Below are 13943 nucleotides of genomic sequence, written 5' to 3'. Positions count from 1 at the left end.
CAATTGGTCGTGCTAGAACATAATATATATATATATATATATATATATATATAAAAAAAAAAAGTTACCTTAAAGGGATACTGTCATGGGAAAAAAAATTCTCTTCAAAATAAATCATTTAATAGTGCTGCTCCAGCAGAATTCGCACTGAAATATATTTCTCAAAAGAGCAAACTGATTTTGAAATCTGACATGGGGCTAGACATATTGTCAATTTCCCAGCTGCCCCAAGTCATGTGACTTGTGCTCTGATAAACTTCAATCACTCTTTACTGCAAGTCTGAGTGATATCACCCCCCTGTGCAGCAGGAGTTAGTTAGCATTAGAACTCTAACCGACAGGTTGAAAAGGGACAGTCAGGTTTAGGGAAATTAATTAATAATCAGCAAAATGACAGATAGATAACTTTTAATATACATTAATATTTTGAAGAGTAGTTTTTTTAGTGTCAGTATCACTTTAAGGTGGCCATACACAGGGAGATCCACTCGTTTGGCGAGCTCTGTTTTTTTTTTTTTGTTTTTTTTTGAGCCGTTCTGATCTGGATATTGTTCAAATACAAAATGCACTACAGTTAACATACAGTACTCAAAACACTTCTCAGTTTCAAAGGAAGTAGTTGAACTACACTACAAAAGACACTGTGTAAAATCCAGTTGCTCTTTGCCAGTAACCAGGGCCGAGCCCTTAGAATGGAGGACATGGCCAATGAATTTAGAGGTCTAGTTTGCAGCCTTGTGTTTCCATATGTAGGATATACAGTTCCAGTTGGAATGACGACTGTACATGTAGGATCACATGTATTACACCATTTAAAATGACTGGGCAATTTTGTACCTGGTCAGTGACCCATAGCAACCAGTGATTAGCATTTTTAGCCAGCTGCAGGGTGAACGCTGAAAGCAAACATCTGATTGGTTGCCATGGGTTATTGCCCAGAGGCAAATTTGCAGTGTTTATAAATGATCCCGTGTTTAAAGGAGAACTTAAGCCTAACTAAAAAAGTAGCTAGAAACGTTGTGCATTGTATTTAGGGCTTCTGTAAGGGCAGAAATAGATGGGCGATTTACATGATTTCCAACACTGGCATCAAGTTGGATTCACTGAAAATATCGGGTGTTGCCGCACGGTGCATCCGTCACAACAACTGTCGGATGCAGACGCTGTATGTTGCGTCTTCATCCGACAGTCATGTCAGACGAATGCTGCGGCAACACCCGACATTTCTATAACTTACCTTATTTTCGGCGCATCCGACAACGCCAGCGTTTCGTCACCTTGCGTTGGAACGCATGTAAATCGCCAATATAGTTCTGCCCTGAAGCAAAAGGCAACCACAGCCCTTTAGCTGCCCATCTTCTTTTCTGCTGATTCACTGCACATGCTCTGTGCTCCTGTCACTCACTGAGCTCAAGGACCAACACGCAAGATACAATCTATAAAACCAGCGGCGGTTGTTAATTACTACATAGCAGCTCAGAAACCAGCAAATTAAGCATCAGAATTTAATAATCAGCCCTGTAGCATCAGCTTATATTACAGACCAACCGCATTTTCTGCTTGATAATTTGTGACGACCCCTAAGCTTAGTTTAGCCCACTGAGCATGTGAGTGTCGGACACTTCTAACAAAATCCAAGTCCTAGATCACAACCACTATAAAGATGCTGAAACTTTAGGCTGCTTCAATACGTTTAGCATATAAAATATGGCATTTATAGGCATATTCATTTTTTAGGGTTTAGTTCTCCTTTAAGCAATATGTTTTCAATGTACAGAAGCAGGCTACTTCTGGAATATGGATTATGACAGGTAGTTTGCTGGTTTAAAGTTGTGAATGAGTGAATTACTAGTTGTCATGCCATGAACCAGCAAAGGTACAATGCAACCAAACCTCTCCGAAAGAAACTAAACCGCAAGAGCACATGGAAGAGTTAATTGGACTTTACCAAATAAGTCCCAACACTTGCAAGTTCAATTCCGGATCTGTAAGTGGCCTGAGTGGACTGGATTTTACACTGAAAATTCTGAAAAAGATTAGCAAAAGAATCTGCAGAAATATTTTAATAAAACCCTTAAACGGAATTCTGGAAATATCTAACAAATATACATAACTCCCACGGGTTACAGACTGAGAACACTTGCTACATGAAAACCAGCAAATATTCTTCTTTAAATAAGAAAAAGAAAGACTCCCAAATTGGAAAATACATATGTGCTGCCTTGAGCAATCAGAAGAATTGATCTCTTCAAGCTCCGGTTTATATTCCACAAGAAAAAAAACCAAATGAGGTTTAGGTGTTTCGTTATTAAATAGCAGAAGTATCGTTATTAAATAGCAGAAGTATCCATTAAAATATAAAAAGTACAATTCTTGTTCAGCAACATGGAGCTGGGTGCAGAGGCAGAATTTTGTTTCAGAGCTTTTTGTGTTTGTTCGCGTCCTTTTCGGACTTCACTTCCCCGTTGCCGTGGGATTTTTCCTCTTGGTTCTTGTGCTGTTTTTGCTGTCGGATTTCTTTGTATCGCAGTGTGATGTCCCTGCAGATGAGAGAAAAATAAACCCCTGTTGCAAAGACGGGCAGTGTTTACTGTAATACGTAGGTCAGGTACTTGCTAAGATGGAGCTGGACTGAGGTGGGGGGTATTAAAGGGGTGGTTCATCTTTACGTGGACTTTTAGTATGTTATAAATGTTATTTGAATTTGTCTTTGTTATTTATTTTCAGTTGTGTTTTTTTTTTAAAAAAAAAATTCAAGTTATCAAAAGGAATTAAAAATAGGCGGCAATTCATGAAATAGAAAGATTGAAAATGAAAATAGAGTAGAGGTGGAGTTGTCCCAAAATCTCCTAAATGAAGCTTTTTTCTAGGCCCTGGGACACGACACGAGGAGAAAGGCAGGACGCCGAGGACTGCGGTCTCAAATATTCTGTAAGAGAGCCATCTAAAAAACCACAAATCCCCAGTGCCTTTTACTGTCTTTTAATCTGAGGCACAGAGGATTTGTGGTTTTTTAAATGGCTCTCTTACAGAATAGTTAACATTTGAGACCGCAGTCCTCAGCGTCCTGCCTTTCAACCCGTGTCATGTCCCAGGGCCTAGAAAAAAAGAATTTAAAAAAAATAAATAAAATAAATGATTTATATTGCACTTTAATTCATTGGTAGTTCAAGATGAATTAATAAATTAATTGGTCTTATATGTAAGCACTAGCACTTTAATGAATTTGTGAGTTTAATTGGTGACTGAAACTAATATTAAGCAGTTTTTAAAAATTTGTAAATTGATTGATATCTATATTGAAAAATCAATTGATGGAGTTAATTATTTAATTACATATTATTTGCACGGGATAAGAAGCACTAAGCATTTTCACTAATTGATACACCTTAATGGTAACAATTGTTTTAAATTGATTTAGACTAAATTATTCAGATAGTGTGGGGTTACTACTTTTTTGGAGGATAGACTATCCCTAAGCAGCCCAGACCACACTGAGCATGTGCACAGTCTTGGTCTTGCAAATATGTTTAACAAAGTTACAAGATGGTGACCCCCCGTGGCCAACTTTGAAAGCATAAATAATTTGTTTGATTAGGCTTGTCGTGTAGTAAGTTCATGTTTATGGTTAGTATACAAAATACAACATTTCTAGCATTATTCTACTATAAAATCATGTAAACATAAACCCAATAGACTGGTTTTGTTTCCAATAAGTATTTAGCTGGGATCACATAGAAGCTACGGTTTTATTACAGAGAAAAAAAGGAAATCATTTTACAAAATTTTGATAAATTGGAGTCTATGGGAAACGGCCTTTGTGTAATTCAGCACTTTCTGGATAATGGGTTTCCCGGATAGCACAGAACCATTTACTTTACAATAAAGGGATTTGCCACTACAGAAAAGTAAAACAAAAGTAACTCTTACCTAATAAAGAAACGCCACACTGTCCATGTAAGAACAAGAACGATACCCACAATCCAACATTGCGTGACATAAAACGGCAAAGGCAACATTATGGTGTAGGGGTCGTATTTTACAACAATGAGAAACTCTGTCACTGTTATAGCAGCCACCATCCACGCCTGCTGACCCAGCTTTTTATGAAATTTCCTGAAATGCAGAAGGTTTTTCTAAGTCCAAAATTCAGTACATATATTGGATACAAGAGGAATGTTAACTTTAGCTTTAATAAAAACTGGGTAAATAGATAGGCTGTGCAAAATAAAAAATGTTTCTAATATAGTTAGTTAGTCAAAAATGTAATGTATAAAGGCTGGAGTGACTGGGTGTGTAACATAATAGCCAGAACACTACTTCCTGCTTTGCAGCTCTCTTGGTTTCCACTGATTGGTTACCAGGCAGTAACCAGAGACTTGAGGGGCGGGACGCAAGGGTCATACCTGTTGCCATGTTATTTTTGAACAGGTAGGCATAAACTATAAGTCGTTAGGAAGAAATTATGTATGATGTGAAGGAAAGAAAAGGATAGTATTCTGCTTCATCGACACTGAAGATAAAAATATGAATGGGAAAACATTTTAATGTCCTTTAAGGCTAGTGTGATAGACCCTAAAGCGATACCATCATGTGAAAAAATATTTATTTTTTCAAAACGGTGCTCCAGCAGAATTCTGCACTGAAATCCATTTCTCAAAAGAGCAAACCAATTTGTTTAGATTTAATTTTGAAATCTGACATGGGGCTAGACATACGGTCAGTTTCCCAGGTGCCCCCCAGTCATGTGACTTGTGCTCGGATAAACTTCAGTCACTCTTTACTGCAAGTTGGAGTGATATCACCCCCTCCCCCCAGCAGCCTATCAACAGAACAATGGGAAGGTAACCAGATCGCAGCTCCCTAACACAAGCCTGGTAGGTGGTCTAAGAACAGCACTCAATCATAAAAATCCAGGTCCCACTGCAACACATTCAGTTACATTGAGTAGGAGAAACAGCCTGCCAGAAAGCAGTTCCATCCTAAAGTGCTGGCTCTTTCTGAAAGCACATGACCAGGCAAAATGACCTGAGATGCGCCTACACACCAATATTACAACTAAAAAAAAAAAAAAATTTACACACTTGCTGGTACAGGAATTAAATTTTATATTGTAGAGTGAATTATTTGCAGTGTAAACAGTGTAATTTAGAAATAAAAAATACATCATAATAATCATGACAGAATCCTTTAAGCATGGTTTTCCTTAATTGTTCCACATGAGGGCAGTGCTTCCATGATCTAAAACAAGGAAGACCGTTCAGGAGCAAGGCCATGAACTTATTATAGAATATTATAAAATACTAGGCCAGTCAAAGGCTAGTTATGAAATGAATAAAACTGGCAAGAAACTTACAAGTCATCCATAAAGTCGTACATCTCTCGTATGGCCACGCCTCCCACATTCACAAAAAAGACAAGGCGCAACAGGACCAGGTAGTGTTCTGGCGGCATCCACAGGACAAATTTCAGGTAAAATGTATTGAGCTCTGCCAATAAAAACTGTGGAGGAAGGAGAGAACATGGGCATTATGTGCAAGGAGAGCATTTTGATGCAAGTAGTGTTGTTTTATGTGCATATGAATGAAGGGAAACTTGGTCCACTGAAACAATAATTAACGCTTTAAGACTGCTACAGTCTCCAACTACCCTTAAAGGATGGGCAGAGAAGGTTATTGAAAACCCTATTCATACCCAGGAATGGATGGCACATCAAGTAAATACAAAATATCAAGAAGAGATTGTGCAGGGAATGCATGGAGCGTGATCTTGTGGCAGGGTTTGCTGGAGCTTCACTTAAAGGGGTTGTTCACCTTTAAATCAACTTTTAGTATGATGTAGAAAGTGATATTCTGAGACAATTTGCAATTGACTTTCATTTTTTATTATTTGTGGTTTTTGAGTGATTTAGCTTTTTATTCAGCAGCTCTCCAGTTTGCAATTTCAGTAGTCTGGTTACTAGGGTCCAAATTAACTTTAGCAACCATGCACTGATTTGAATAAGAGACTGAAATATGAATAGGAGAGGCCTGAATAGAAAGAGGAGTAATAAAAGTAGCAACAATACATTTTTAGCCTTAGGGCAGAGACACGCTATTTTGGGAGATTAGTTGCCCAGCGACAAATCGCTTCTTCAGGGCGACTAATCTCCCCGAACTGCCTTCCCGTTGGCTAGAATGTAAATCGCCAGCGGGGTGCCACTCTGAACACTTCGTTTTCCTCACGAGGAAACTTCAGGCGACTTCGGAAAGCTGAAGCGATCCGAGTGCCATCCCGGGGGAGATTAGTCGCCCTGAAGAAGAAGCAATTTGTCGATGGGCGACTAATCTCCCGAAATAGCAGCGTGTCTCTGCCCTTACAGAGCATTTGGTTTTTTTTTTTTTTTAGATGCTTGCTGTCAGTGACCCCCCATTTGAAAGCTGAAAAGAGTCAGACGAAGAAGGCAAATAATTTAAAAACTATAAAAAATGAAAAAAATAAAATAAAAGTTAATTGGCCATTACTACTAAAAAAGTTAATTTAAAGGTGAACCACCCATTTAAGAAACGGATTTACATCCTGTAAATGGTTACTGGAAAGTTCTATTCTCAGATAATTACAATCTTCATCCATTAAATCCTAGCAGCCCCAGTGGCAACTAGAAGACAACACAACAGAAAGCAAAAGTTCACTAGACAAATTTCTTCAGGATCCTTCTATCCAAATGGCAAATCCATGCGAGAGAGGCTACTGAACCAGTACTAGCAAGAACCAACGGGTATTTGTAGGCAGCCAGTGTACTTACTACAAATATAATTCCACAAACTGCGAGCCAGCGATGCAGACTTGAAGCAGGATTCCACTCAAACTTTACCCAACTATAAGGGGTGAACTGAAAGGCGATTCTCTTCATTTTACCCCTGTAAAGATACAAATACAGATTTTGGTGTTATGTTTGTCATCAGGGGGGGATAGTTGTCCTGGGCCCAGTGCTTTTTGGGTCTTAGGGGGGCCCAGCCGCTGTACTCTGTAGCCGGGCCCCACTGCCGTCAGGGAGCTGCAGAATCTTGTGGTGAGGGCGGAGCTTCTTCTGCACAATTCTTTCCCCTCCCCAGCTTCTAAACGATTTGGTAATTTTAATGAAGTTCAGGTAGAGCTGCATGGTGATTGGATAAGCTGGGAGGGAAGATCAAATTTCACCCTCCAGCCTATCCAATGCCTGTGTAGATCTACTGGGACTTAAAGGGAAAGTAAAGTCTATAATAGAATAAGGCTAGAAATGCTGTATTTTGTATACTAAACATAAAGTTACTGCAGCACAAGCCTAATCAAACAAATGATTTATGTTTTCAAAGTTGGCCACAGGGGGTCACCATCTTGTAACTTTATTAAACATCTTTGCAAGACCAAGACTATGCACATGCTCAGTGTGGTCTGGGCTGTTTAGGGATAGTCAAATTCTCAAAACAGGGAAACAAACAAAGCTACTTGAGTTCTGCATGACTGGGAAGTAAGGCGGGGGCTCCCCCTGCTGTTCATAAGTATGATTGTTTCCCTGCTCAGCAGTTAGGGACCGTCTGACAATTCCTATCCACAGCAGTAAATGAAGGAAGAATTTCACTGCATACAGTCATGTTTCTTATAAAAACTGTACACATTTTTTAATTAAAGTATATTGGAGATAGATTTCTTTTTAATTAAAGAAAGTAAAAATGGGATTTTATTTTTTTGCCTTTACATGCCCTTTAAGAGAAAAACAATAGTATAGAAGCTGGGGAGGAACGTGCAGGCACTACAGCTTCGCCCCCCCCCCACCAGATTCTGTTTCTCCCTGAGAGTACAGAGTGAATATTTTTAATGGTACTGAGCAACTAAACCAGGCAAGGCATTTCTTCTATTTTGTCCTTTACCCATGCTTAGGAACAGAGACTGAAACATGTGAGAAAGTATTTTACGTTATGAAAGTTATTAACATAAAATTGATTGATAGTGAAGCTAAACCCCACACAGTTGTATTTTAGCATTATTTATTCTTAAAAAAAAAAAAAAAAAAAAAAAAAAAAAAAAGTGTTTAATAGATAAAATTGGGCTTCTTAGCTCTGTATAAACATTTTTAAATCTTACTATCTGTGCTTTTTAAAAAAAAAAAAACCCCTGGCCACTAATGTGTGGTTTGTTTAATAACGTTTAGGATGGGGGGCCCAGATGATTATGTTGTACAGGGCCCCATTGATTTGTGATGGCAACCCTGGGCCTGTACACTGCTCACTGTGTACAAAAGCAGGCTGGGCATGAGCCAGCGGAGGAACTGTAGAGAAAGACCCTGCAGTTGAGGGGCCCAGACTGCAGGGTCTGCCTCTATAGTTATATCAGTGGCTCCCGCCCAGCTGTGTCCGGCTTCCTCTATAGCAACCATTAGTTAAGTGATACAGATACTAAAACTACTTTTTAAAATATGAATCTACATTAAAAGTTACCTATAGGTCATGTTGATCTTTTTTACCGAGAGGTTCCTAAACCTGAACGTTTTGCCAACCTGACTGTCCCATCTCAGCCCCTCAGTTAAAAGTTTCTAATGCTAACAAACTCCTGCTGCACAAATATGGCAGCCCCCTCATACAGGAACATGGGGCATCAGACAGGTAATGTAAAAGCATTGAGCAAATGCATTAGGGCAAAGTTATAAGTAGCTTTCAAAGGCAATATTATGATAGATGTAAAAAAAAAAAAAAAAAGTTTAATTTCTGGTGTCAGTATCTCTTTAAAATTGTACAAAAATACAGATTAATGGAGGGCAAACCAAACTCAACTACAGAGGAGTTTATTATAAAGCAGATTCTCTCATATAATATGTAAGTGAGGTGCAAATAGCCCAAAGGTACACCCACATTCCGTACCCAAAACGCAATAGAAAATGTATCCGGCATGCACACTCAAATTTTTTTTCGCAGACAGGAGGTATGAAAAAAATACTTTATATTTCAAACAGTAAAACATACATCAAAATCTGTGTAAGGTAATTATACCCTGTCCACCGACATGAAGTCACGAACGCGGAATGCAAGGATTGCGCGAAAACGGAGCTGGTTGAGCGAAATTGAACAGGGTATAATTACCTTACACAGAGTGGTCGCACATAAGAATTCCCCTTGACAAAGGCCAAAGATACATCTTTGGCTAGTGTATCCGTCTTTTGTGGTAGTTTCCTTTTTTGCCTTGATATATCTTGCTAGGTGGTGTGTATGTATGTATTCTTATACTGTTGTACATGTATTATACTGAAAGGCCATTCATTTTTTTTGATGTATGTTTTAATGTTTTTTTTCTTACCTCCTGTTGTCTGCAAAAAAAAAAAAAAAAAATTTGTGTATGCCCAATATATTTTCTCTCTCTTTAAATTGTCACATACTATGCAAGCAGGCAGCACGACTCCTCAGAACTGGCGGGAGCAGTGGTGCTAGTTGTAAGGAGTATGTATAAAAGTGAAAGCAATAATACCCATAATCAGTCAACTGACCTGTAAGTAGGAATGTTCCAAAGTCCCTGCCACTTGTAGGGTTTCATGGACAGCCACTCCAAGGTCTTCATTCCACAATAAATTCCAAATCCATTACATACCAACACATCCATTATCCACTGAAACAGAGGAAATACCATTTAAAAAAAATTTAAGTTCATGTTTATTTTTAGTATAAAAAAAAAACACAGCATTTCTAGCCTTATTCTATTTTGGACTTTCCCCTTTAAAGTAAAAAAAGTCATGATTTTGTTGCAATGAGCCCCTTAAAGGAGAACTAAACCATATTTTATATACTGAACTCATTGCACCAGCCTAGAATTTCAGCTTGTCAATAACAGCAATGATCCAGGACTTCAAACTTGTCACAGGGGTCACCATCTTGGAAAGTGTCTGTGACACTCACATGCTCAGTGGGCTCTGAGCAGCTGTTGAGAAGCTAAGCTTAGGGGTCATCACTAATTATCCAGCAGAAAATGAGGTTTGTCTGTAATATAAGCGGATGCTACAGGGCTGATTATTAAATTCTGATGCTAATTGCACTGGTTTCTGTGCTGCCATGTAGTAATTATCTGTATTAATTACTAATCAGCCTTATATTGTGACATTTCTATTCTACGTGTACTGTATATTGTGAGTGGCTCCCTAAGCTCAGTATGTGACAGCAGCACAGAGCATGTGCAGTGAATCAGCAGAAAAGAAGATGGGGAGCTACTGGGGCATCTTTGGAGACACAGATCTTTACTGCTAAAGGGCTGTGGTTGCCTTGGGCAGGTACAGAAGCACAAAACATAATGTACAACATTTCTAGCTACTTCTTTAGTTAGGCTTTAGTTCTCCTTTAAAAGCAGGCAAAATCTACTGCAGTGGTTACTAAACTGTGGTGCAGACCCACCCAAAGTACTGACAGGGTGGTTGGGATCCATAGTCTGAAGGCCAGGTAGGTGTGGGCCTCCAGTGCAAAGGTTTTACCCCCAAACCAGTGCAAGCACTGTAAATTACTTAAAGTGTTTTAATTGGCGTATCATGGTTTTATCAGTGACCAATTATTTTGGGGTTTTCTCTATGTTGTCCAGTTGCTTTAATTCAAATTAGTTATCTCCATAGGTAAATTCCTTATCCAATTGGCTTATCATACAGCACTAAAAAGTAAACACTGGCTTTCCAAAACCAACAAGTGCAGAGATTAAATGGCTTTCAGCACTCTCCAACAAAAGCAGATAAAAGCAAAATACAAACTTTTTGCTAAGTAGGGTTTTATCTTTCTATCAACGGTAAGGACCAATAAAGGGCATAACCTAATGTGCCCAGAACACTTTCTTCAAATTTATAAAGGGATAAACTGAATCCAGGATGCCGTTCAGGATTCAGCCTTTCAGAAGGATTCGGCCGAATCCTTGTGCCTGGCCGAACCAAATCCGAATTTGCATGTAAATTGGGCGCAGGAAGGGGAATCACACGACTTTTCGTAACAAAACAAGTAAAAATCCCCCTTCCCTGCCCCTAATTTGAATATGTAAATTAGCATTCGGATTTGGTATTCGGCTGTAGGTCCGGATTGAGAATTAAAATAGGCCCTGGCATTTCAGGTACACAGGGGGCCCAATCAGAGGCCCAAACAGCCCCCACCAGCCCACTAAATACAGACTTTCTATAGCACCTTATAGCAGCCCCTCTGGCAATTGCCAGAGCCCACAGATTGCCAGTCCAGGCCTGTTCGGCTGAATCTTTCACAAGGAATTCGGCCGAATCCCAAATAGTCGATTCGGTGCATCCCTACATTTATATTCAGCGGACAGTACTACCATTCGGATTGCCATGCTAATTACATTCCCTGTACACCAAAGGTGTTGTGCAATTAGTACTCCCATGTTCCTCATTTTAATCCAGTTTTTATTTCATGCTGGAAGACTTATTTCTATAGCACCCATGTGCCAAAACACAGCGTATCTGTGGCTATGAAAAATGTTCAACCAGTCAGTGGGGTCACTTAACACTGGTTGGTTGCCATGAATTACTGTCCACAAGCAGATTTTCTCCAGATAGATAAATAAGACTTAAGAAAAAAACTATACCCAACTCCCCCAAACAATTTAGACTATAAAAATATATTAAAACAGCTCATATGTAAAACCCTGCTTCATGTAAATAAACCATTTTCATAATAATATACCTTTTTTTTTTTTTTTAAGTAGTATGTGCCATTGGGTAATCCTAAACAGAAAATCTGTTGATTAAATATTCATTTTGGGAGTATGGTTTTCCTTTAGATCTTAAAAATGTTCTACGCACAAAATGCTGTGCCAATCCCAACACCACACAAATTACTGATCACTAGACGGTGCTGTGAAGCTGTTCAATGTTTAGGAGTTTATCAAAATAAGAGGATGTCTAATCTCCTTAAACAGAACAACCACACACCTACTTGAGTGTGAAGAGCTTACAGGCAGTGTAGCCAACATAGGGCTCTAAAAGAAGATGACCCTCTAAGGGCAGAGACACGCTCAGATTCAGGGAGATTAGTTGGCCAGCAATTGTTCAGCTACTAATCTCCCCAAACTGGCACTCCGGAGTTGCCTCGGGCGATTTAGGAAAACGAATCGCTCAGAGTGCCATCCTACCAGTGATTTACATTCTAGCCGGCGGGATGGCACTTAGGGGAGATTAGTCGCCCCAAATCCGAGTGTCTCTGCCCTAAAGAGTCACATATAATGGACATGAGAAATTCAGCCTGGGGATTTAACACCAGTGCCTTTGTTTACTTACTAATGGAATTCTAAGGTAAAATTGTCTGTCCCTGCTGCTTCATAAATAAATTGATTTACTTCCCCCCCCCCCCCCATCTCCTCTGCCCAGGGCCGCCATCAGGGGGTACAAGTTAAGAGACATGGTATGGAGATCCAGGTCCTGAGCGTCCTGGATAACAGGTCCCATACCTGTACAAATTTGATTGTTATTGCTACTTTTTATTACTCTTCTTCCTATTATGGCCTTATCCCATTCAGATTTCAGTCTTTTATTCAAATCAGTGCATGGTTGCTAGGATAATGTGGACCCTAGTTACCAGATTGCTGAAATTGCAAACTGGAGAGCTGCTGAATAATAAGCGAAATAACTCAAAAACCACAAATAATAAAAAATGAAAACCAATTGCAAATTGTCTCAGAATATCCCTCTCTACATCATATGGAAAGTTAACTCAAAGGTGAACAACCCCTTTAACATTTAATTTTACTAGCTGCGTAAAGCTCTATAGCAGCAGATGCAGGCCATTAATAAAAACAGTAGTGAAAACAAAGGGCACCCCAGAGAAAGAGCTTTAACAAAAACAAAGCCTATCAGCACATTGGCAATCCCTGCGGGGACATTAACGCAGCCTCTACACATAACTGTGCCAGTGAGGTTAATAAACAGTTCATTAAAAATGCAGCCTGTTCCAAGGCACTTGGATGCAGACACCAGGCCAGGAACATTGTACTCGGTCCTTGTGTTTCCCAGTATGATAAGCCCAGCTGCCTTTGTTTTACAAGTGTCCTGGATAAAATGCACAAAAAAAACATTGGTCATGCACAATTGCACCAGTGATGGGAATCAGAATGATGCCTAAAGGAATTGTTCAGTATAAAAATAAAAACAGGGTAAAGCTGTGCAAAATAAAAAATGTTTCTAATATATAGTTAGTTTGCCAAAAATGTAATGTATAAAGGCTGGAGTGACTGGATGTCTAACATAATAGCCAGAACACTACTTCCTGCTTATCAGCTCTCTTGGTTTCCACTGATTGGTTACCAGGCAGTAACCAATCGGAGACTTGAGGGGGGGACCACATGGGCCATAACTGTTGCTTTTTAATCGGAGCTGAATGCCGAGGATCAATTGCAAACTCATTGAACAGTTATGTCCCATGTGGCCCCCCCTTAAAGGAGAAGGAAAGGCATCATACACTAAGGGTAGAACTATATGGGCGATTTCCAGGCGTTTTCGGTGGATCCGACGCATGTGCCAAAACACAGGCATCAAGTCGGATGTGATGGAAAATAAGTTAAGCTGTAGCAATGTCAGATGCAGTCTGCTCCGGACAGTCGCGTCGGATGAACGCTACGACACCATCCGACATTTGAATTTCTGATTTTTCTTACCTTGTTTTCTGCCGAAAACGCTTATGTAGTTCTACCCTTAGGGGTGCCAAATGTTAGGCACACCCCAGTGATTGTATTGACTTAACTGAAACCCTGGGCTGGTGCTCCTATCAGCAGAAAACTGCACTGACCCGGGGTTATACCAGTGAACACCATGGAGAGATCCTATTCTGACTTCTTCGGATTTCTCGGGGCAAACACGTGGGAAGTTTAACGAAATAGCCGACTTTTTTGTTAAAGTTCGGCTTTTCGTTCTACTGTAGATGCGCATCTGCGTGAAGGAGGAAGACTGAAGATCACTGTGTGGT

The 13943-nt window shown here is 39.6% G+C and overlaps 1 protein-coding gene across 1 annotated transcript in view; it reads right to left on the bottom strand.

The window, feature by feature from the left end:
- Positions 1–519: 519 nt before the first annotated feature.
- ptdss2.L (phosphatidylserine synthase 2 L homeolog) overlaps positions 520–13943 on the bottom strand; it is a 34857-nt gene continuing 21433 nt past the window's right edge. Inside the window, 5 exon segments of the mRNA NM_001135228.1 lie at positions 520–2540; positions 3931–4116; positions 5357–5502; positions 6785–6899; positions 9497–9615. Of these exon segments, the coding sequence (NP_001128700.1) occupies positions 2417–2540; positions 3931–4116; positions 5357–5502; positions 6785–6899; positions 9497–9615 (690 nt within the window). The 3' untranslated portion in view covers positions 520–2416.

This window comes from Xenopus laevis, chromosome 4L, assembly GCF_017654675.1.
Source record: "Xenopus laevis strain J_2021 chromosome 4L, Xenopus_laevis_v10.1, whole genome shotgun sequence".
Classification (NCBI taxonomy): Eukaryota; Metazoa; Chordata; class Amphibia; order Anura; family Pipidae; genus Xenopus; species Xenopus laevis.
Note: the sequence above shows the minus strand (reverse complement) of the source record. Positions and strands in the feature narration are given on the sequence as shown.